The sequence below is a fragment of the Aegilops tauschii genome, chromosome 3 (genome assembly GCF_002575655.3).
Source record: "Aegilops tauschii subsp. strangulata cultivar AL8/78 chromosome 3, Aet v6.0, whole genome shotgun sequence".
NCBI lineage: Eukaryota > Viridiplantae > Streptophyta > Magnoliopsida > Poales > Poaceae > Aegilops > Aegilops tauschii.
Genome location: NC_053037.3, coordinates 168,753,192 through 168,761,343, shown reverse-complemented (window position 1 = coordinate 168,761,343; position 8,152 = coordinate 168,753,192). Strand labels below are relative to the sequence as shown.

General features: G+C 48.5%; 1 protein-coding gene across 1 annotated transcript; it reads left to right on the top strand.

The window, feature by feature from the left end:
• The first annotated feature begins 5,410 nt into the window (after positions 1–5,410).
• LOC109785025 (rapid alkalinization factor) lies at positions 5,411–6,262 on the top strand. Its single transcript, XM_020343638.4, has one exon. The coding sequence runs from the start codon at positions 5,604–5,606 to the stop codon at positions 6,006–6,008; it is 405 nt and encodes a 134-aa protein (XP_020199227.1). The 5' UTR covers positions 5,411–5,603; the 3' UTR covers positions 6,009–6,262.
• Positions 6,263–8,152: the final 1,890 nt, after the last annotated feature.

Sequence of the window (8,152 nt, the reverse complement as noted above, 5' to 3'; positions counted from 1 at the left end):
TACACCGGTTATACATATATGCAGAAAATGCAACAACTAGATGTTTATTTGACATTCACATTGTGCCCAAAATGCAACTAACAACTATAGTTAGTCATCTTATGCTAATATACTACTTCCTGTCAGCATCATCTACAACAAGAAACTTTGACAAAATGATACACTTATACATCAAACTATTTGCTCAAATCATATTTTCATACGCTTTACATCATATTATCTCAATGGTGGGTGGAGGTGCTCATAGGAGAGTGTCACCGCCTGAGGTCCACTCTCGTCCTTGGTCTACTCATCCTCATCATCATACACCTTCTGTCATGTCATATACGAACAAAAGAGGTATTCTCATGCTCCGGGAAGTCCTCCTCATCGTTCTCCATGGTGTTGGTGATTAGCGGCACCCTAGGTGACAGATGGCGGGGAGGGGCAATGAAAGCGGTGTTGGGAGGAGGGCGGGAGAGAGGGGTGACGTTGTCCTATGCTTGGGTGGTGGAAGGAGGCCGCATGCCAGATCGGGTGCTGACGGCGTTGCCCCGTTGTCGCATGTCGGATCTTGGAAGGCAACCAAACCTAAGGGCCTCGTCCTATTGATGGTCCATAGTGGAGGAAATTAGGGTGGTAGTCCTAACGGCGTGTTGAGCGGGTCTCGTCAGATGGCTGCAACGGTGGTTGGGTCTAATGACCAACTTACGTCCAAGTATCTCTTCCTCCCGTCGGCGAGGATTGAAGGAGGTGTGACAATTTATAGAAGCGGGACTATTTGTGAGAAGAGGTTGTCTTCAACCTACATCCGACGTTTTCTCTACCAGTGTGGGTGAGTTTTAGGATTTCTTGGCGCTAGGATCTCGCTAGCAAGATGTCATCAGCCGAAAAGAGGTTGTTGGTAGTAATAGATTCGATGACAAGTTTGTGTTTACTCCGAGGAGAAAACCCATGATCTTCACTTTTTGAATAGATCGGGCAATGTCAGTGTGCAAGCGTTCCATTGTTGAAGGTGTTGGCTCGAAGCTTAACTTCAAGGATGAAAATCTCTTGTTCCACATATCATCGAACTCGTCAATGTTGACGCACAAACATACTTTGTCTAGGAGTGACTTATTTTCGCTTAATTCAGTCATACGCTATAGGGCAACGTTACGCTTCGGCCGATGGATAATGAGAAAAGATTTGTTCTCTCGCTAACCATTGGATGGACACGCTAATTGTCGTCCAATCTACCCACGTGGGAAGCCTCCCTTTGCAACAAGAGTGGTGTTGCAGAAAGGCCCGTGCAACTGGATGCTTGTTGCAAAAAAAATCGCAACAACGATCTCGTAGTAGATTTTTTTCCCGCAACAGAGGTCTTGTTGCAGACTTTTTTGCGAGAACTTCGTTTTACGAGGCTGCAACAAAGCCCTTTTGCAACATCGCCCATGTTGTAGAAACACCACGTACTGTTGTCTCAGCAACAATTTGCGAGAATTTCATTTTACGAGGCTGCAACAGAGCCCTTTTGCAACATCGCCCATGTTGTAGAAACACCACGTACTGTTGTCTCAACAACAATTTCCATGTTGCAGAAGCACCAAGTCACCACTACCAACTGTGTTCTGGTGAGGTCTTTGCGCTGCAAACCGATAGCCAGCGGTGCGGTGGTTACCTATGGTTGGAGCAGTTGGGCAGCGCCGACAACGTTTTGGGGTGGTGGCCCATTCATTTGAAGCACTCTGATGCGAGCAGACACTGCTCCGGTTGCAGCAACATGGTGGCGTGCTTTCCTGCAGTGAAGCGGTGGCGGTTGCTTGCTTTGCAGCAGCCGGTGGACTACTGTAGTAGTTTGCACTCGTGGGGCTGGATTGAGAGAGACGAGGGGGAAAGAAGAAGGGGTCAAAATATGGAGAGAAAAGGGATAGAATGAGGTTGCCGCTAAGAAATTTAGAACTGTGGATAAGGTCGGAGGAAAGATGTATTGGGTGGGCCAGATGGGGCGCGTGGCTAGCGCACCGGGTGGTTGATTTTCAGTGCCTTCATTGGCCGGATGATTACAAGTGTTTCGGTATGTTATATGGTTTGTGATAGGATTGTGAAGATTGGGTTACTGGGTAAATCCATGTTGGATGGTCTCGGTTTTTGTTTTTATTTTTTAGTAAATCGATTTGTACGACAACGATGCAACACTTTGCTAGACATAGCTAAATAGTTAATAATGAATAATTGTGTGCGTAATTTTATTTTATTTTTGAGTTGGGTGTGCGTCATTGAGTTGGATGCTCCATTTTTTGAAAGGAAAATAGAGAAAAAAATTCTAAGCGCGCGCTCGCTTCCCGTGTCACAACTACCGTATGTTGGCGGTTGAAGGCAACCATTCGATCTTTCCATTGCCATTCAGAAGAAAAAGGAGAAGACGATTTGGACAGATACTGTTAAAAAAAACAAAGAGGACCATTTGGACAGAAACGATGCATCTGCTGCAGCTCTACTCGATGAGGTCAGCAGCTAGTCGACAGCGACACATAAATAGCAGCTACAGCTCGCAGTCGCAGGTTCGAACAGTCGATTAAATTAAGCAGCTCGATTATTATTGTCTAACTAAAGTGGACGGAAGGGCGGCTCCAGTGACAATCGATCGAACAAACTAGCAGACTAGTTCTGGACAGAAGATGATGTTACGTGCTAGCAGCAGCAGGAGCTTTCGTCGAACAATTGATCGTAGGTGACGACAGCGTAGCACGACTTGCAGCCCGTATGTTCCCAGCTACCGCGCGCGCGTATGTCACACGACACGAAACGAACGAACGAATAATTTCTGACGCGCTCCGGCGGCCATGCCTCTTGTTCGCCCTGCCGACCGATGGCACGTCGTGCATCGGCCGATCGCGACGTAGTACGTGCGTGTACCGACCATTCGCATATGCATTGCATTGAACTGGTTTGATCCGTGCCGGCCAGCCGGCCGATGTAACCACTAGCTCCGATTCCGTTCGTCACGACTATTTCGTCAATTCATTCATCGCGCATACGCGCCCACGCGCATCCAGGGATCCGGCCACCCGAATTACTCCCAAGGCCGGGGACGATACCTCCACGTATATTGCGTGCCTGACACGTTGCATTTGTTATCTACGGTAGTGTAGGGGCGTCGCATTTACGATACGTGCGTGCGTAGGAAATGCAGGTCCTGGATTTATACGTACAGACAAAACCAGATTGATGGAAAACTGTAATCTCCTTCGCAGGCAGTACGTACATACTACATGTCTGTGTGTTGCAATAGAAGAGAATAAAACACATGCTCCCGGCACAATAAACACGACTCAAGACTCCTTCACAGATCCATGTTATCTACTTTAACATAGCATCTCAGTTTTCGTCCATCCTCCTAGCCTTCACTTCCGTAGTCACGATGTCCACTTGATCGTAATGTGCCCGAACGTGATTAATCCCCAACATAATACGGCCACCGCCTAAACCCTAAACTCACGCACACAGGCCACTAAACCACACCATCAAAAATGAATGTATGCTATCATTAAAACTAATCTCATCGAACTGTACGTGCGGACGTGATGGCCGCCCTTCCCGAGCTACGGCCTACACCTAGCCATACATCATCCCGTGTACGCTCACTCACTTTAAAATTGTATACATTCATTTCTTGAAATGCGTCAACATTCTTTTTAAAATGCATAAATACTTTTTAAATCACATGGACTTTTTTAAAAAGCATAGATATTTTTCTAAATCACCAAAAAATTAAGCATGTGAACACGTAAACATAACATTTCGAAAGGTTGAAGTACTGAACACGTAAACATAAAATTCGAAAGGTGGAAGTACTGAACACGTAAACATAACATTTCGAAAGGTCGAAGCCGTGAACACCTACCAGACTGACGGTTGGGTCCCACGTGGAATCAGAGATCCGGGCTAAGCGTGAAGCTCGGATCGCAGCCGGCCTGCCTTCGGACTCGCCTGAGCGGGAGGAGGAGGTGGAGGTGGAGCAGAAGGCGACCATGAAGGAGGAGGCGTACGCGGATGTGGAGGTGGACACGGCGATGGAGGACGCGCAATCGGAGTAGGAGCACGACGACGCGGGCGAGGCGGACCTGGTACCTCCCGCTCCGGGCTTCGGCATGCCCAAGGTGCTGGCGGAGTACGAGCTGGCCTAGGCGGAGGTGGCGGCCATCCTCGGCTCCATCGAGTCAGAGGCGGGGGTGGAGGTGAACCGCCACATCCTCGGCCAGCGTTACATGGATATTGACGAAATATTCACCTATCTTGAGTCGGAGTCGGAGTTATGTCAGCCGGTCATCTATCGGGAGCCCGCCGGGAGATCATGGACATATCCAACTAAAACGAGTAGTATATGCTAGCTTAGGCGATCTACATAGTCCGTAGATTTTATTATGCATGTTTTGTATGGATTTAAGGTGTCAAACATGAAGTATTTGGATGCAGAGAAGGAATAACGAGGGTTGTCCGGTCACTGCCCGTCAACGCGTCCAAGACATGTCCGAGAGTGTTTGAGGGTCTAGATTTGGTGTTTGCGAGTGTAGATGCTCGCAGCTAGAGCTGCTCTAACTTTGGGCCAAGCGAGAACCTTGGTTTGCACTTAAAGTTGAAAAAGGACCTGCATTGAATTCGCCACATGGTTAATCAGTTAAGCTAACGGCCTCTCGCTGTTGACCTGGAACACACACACTGTCTAGTGCTAGTCTAGTGGCTTAGATATAGGACCATTTAGTTTTTTTTTTTTTGCGGGGACAGGACCATTTAGTAGCTAGAAGCACTAAACGAAGCTGTCACGCAGGTACGCGTACGTACATAGAGTATGTTGCCCATGAAAGGAGTAGCACTGAAGCTAGGCATCGAAAGCGCTCTCTGGCTTGTCCATCTGACACCCCATAACGTCTGTTATTGATGTGCCCAAGTTGTACGATGGTGCGCTGTTCATATCTACGACGTCGTACTACTAGCCATTGATGTGCACGAGTAAATACAGCCGAACACTCGAAATGACACTAGAAAGTACATAAGCTAGTAACGGTTTACTGAAAACAAAAGCAGATGCAAGTCATCCCCAGGGTCGCACGCGGTTAACCACCCAAAGATGTAGCAACTTGTCGTGGCATGTGAGCAGCATAGAGATGGGAGAATTACTCCAATTCTTCTTTTTCAGTTCTCCCGGGCACCTGGTCCAACGCCCAAGATGCATCGGCTCGTCTCGTCTCGTGATCCAATGTGCACGCACCGCCACGAATCGAACCATCCAATCCATACCCAGTTACCGGAATGCTCCAAAACGATGGATTCGGTGACGTGCTCAGGCCGATCATACGGCGGCAATCTTGATCTCGATCCGGACCAACCAACGATCGCTGTTACGCCACAGTGCCACACCGACGCGACGCGACGCGCCATCTCTCCTCTCCTCTCCCGGTCTCCCTCCATCTCCCTTTCTTTCTCTTCTCACCTACTGCGGCCGTCCCGCCATTGCCAATATAACCCGCCACCCCGCCCGAGTCCCACGCACGCCCACAGCTCCACACATCGCCACGGTCTTCTTGGTTCCTCCGTCCACAGGCTAGCCAGCCCCTCCGCTCCGCTCCGCCACCTGCAGCCAAATGGCGAAGCTGCTGCCAGCCGGCGTCGCGTTCCTCCTGGCCCTCGCCGCGGCGGCGGCGCTGGCCCCGTCCCCGGCCTCGGCCTTGAAGGGAGCCGGCGGGCTGGGCCTCGGCGGCGCGGCGGCGGCCGTGGTGATGCGCCGGGGCGGGCGGACGTGCCGGGGCACGGTGGGCGAGTGCATGGAGTACTTCGGCGTGGACGGCGAGGGCGAGAGCGAGGTGGCGGCGATGGCCGGCAAGCGGCGGGTGCTGCAGGACGGGTCCGGGTACATCGGCTACGACGCTCTGCGGCGGGACAACGTGCCGTGCTCGCAGCGCGGGGCCTCCTACTACAACTGCCAGGCCGGCGCCGAGGCCAACCCCTACTCCCGCGGATGCAGCGCCATCACCCAGTGCAGGGGCTGATTCATTAAACCCTTCTTCATTCCTTCTTACCTGCATGCCTCATCAATTAGTACTGTTATCTATCTGTATTCTGTAACGTAATGTAATTACAAGAAGAAGATGAAACACTTCTTATGATGCTTGATCAATCACCACTTGCTGGTGTGATCAATCGTACCGTACGTACCACTGGAGGAGGCATGGTTAATTATTGTGTCATTTGTGCCTATTTGGGTGAAAGTAATTAAGCTCTGATTTCGGTTGTGCCCAATAAATTTGTAGAGTCCTTTGGTACGTACTTCCTTCGTCTCATATTAGTTGTCGTTCAAATCGATAACATTTGCCTCGGTTTAACTATGGTGAGTTGAATGTGCTTCTCTGCCATGGCTTTTCTCCATTTTCTTGATTGAGCTGTAGGTGGCAGCGAAATTGCCTGTGAGCCTGACATGCCAATTCGCGGATGCTTGTCAGAAAAGAAACATCAATATCTCTCGAGTTGAGCTGTCTTTTCTGATATATTTACCTTTCTCCTTTCTGCTCCCTCCTTGTTTCTGGTTGGCCAATCTTTAATCAGTGCTCTGAATTAGTATTTGTTTTGTGCGCCCAAAGCGATCGGCTTTTGTTTGGTGTTAAGGGGAAAATGACTCTTCTATAGTGTTGTGGCAAAGATCGGTTCAAATGGGTTGGTGAAAGTGGAGCTTCTTTGGCTATACTTAAATTATTCCCTGTACACTTTAAAACGATTCATTTGTTAGGACCAACACACAATGTCCAAGTGGTTGGGCTGTCACGCTTCATCCTATGTGCAGCACTGCGGCCAATAACTAGAAGGAAGGGATCCATCTCCTTATGGAATCTTACAGTCGCAAGGATATCTAGAAGTGCACAAGCTCAAGAGAGGATATCTGGATATACAATCAATGATTAATGTTTTCTTTGGCTAAAGTTGTCTCTAAGACTCAATCAGGGCATTTCTAACCAATCCATATCCGTTGTTAGTTGAGCAAAAAGTCGGTTTTACTCTTCTAATGCGCACCTAACCGATCTCCTAAAACGGTTAGTGGAGGAAAAATTATCCTCCGACGACTCTTCCTCCCTTAAATATACTCCGTCTTGAGGATAAAAAAAATCACGCAAAGGCCTCCTTGTGGCCGGCCGGCGACTCGCGTGAAGCTCCCTTGTCGACGACGGCGACCTCGCCTCCCCCTTGCTGCTCCGTCTCCCTTCCTCCGACCGCTGCTCCGTCATCCTCGTCGCCGGCAGGCCTCGCCTCCGACCGCTGCTTCCTCGCCCTTCCTCCCCTGAGCCTCCGATGCCGCTGCTGCCCCGCCGTTGTTGCTGCTGTTTTCCGGCACGGACACCATCGTTTCCGGCGTGGTCACCAGCATTGCGGACACCCATAGCAGATGTTTGACGAAATGCCTAAACCAAAAAGTAAGTTTACTCCATTAAATTTAGAGGATCGGTCAGGTCCGGCCAAATCTTAGTGGAGTAAAAAAATACTCCACTAAGGGTTTACTCCGCCGGATCCTCCGTTATATATAGGGGATCGGTTAGAAATGCCCTCAGGGCGCAACCCTCGGCAAGTGGAAACTAGGGCTGCAAGAGAAGCTCGAGGCTCATGAGCCGCTCGAGATGGACCTGTATTTTGGCTCCAATCGAGATCGACTCAAAAAAAATGAGTTGAGTATGAACACTTTATGTAGCTCGATAGATAAATGACTTGATCTTGAGCCAACATTAGCTCACTCAATTTTAGCTTGATAGTCCGATATTATATAATTATATTACATAACTTTGATATATATTCAAAAAGTGGGATATATTACCATATAGATAGTCAAAAAGTATATTAACATATATGTTGTGTACGACTTTTCTTCATTTTAGCTAGTACCAAACATGAAAGCTTAATTAAGTGCGGAGAAAATTTAGCCCTAATATGGTATGTGGTTAGCCATGTCTTAAATATGGAGCTATTTTGACCAAAGTTCACTGTCGTTTTCTTCTCTTGCTATTAAGTACTAGTATTCAGTTGAGAGAGGATAAGTTGAACTCTATAATGGTTTATTATGTTGTGTTGTGGCCTACTTTGTGTGAAATTTGTCCTAGATTACTAAAAAAAATCATCTTATTTAGCTCGAGATCATTATAAGCTGAGCACG

Coding starts and splice junctions, on each gene's coding strand:
- LOC109785025 (XM_020343638.4), top strand. CDS start 5,604: ATGGCGAAGCTGCTGCCAGCCGGCGTCGCGTTCCTCCTGGCCCTCGCC.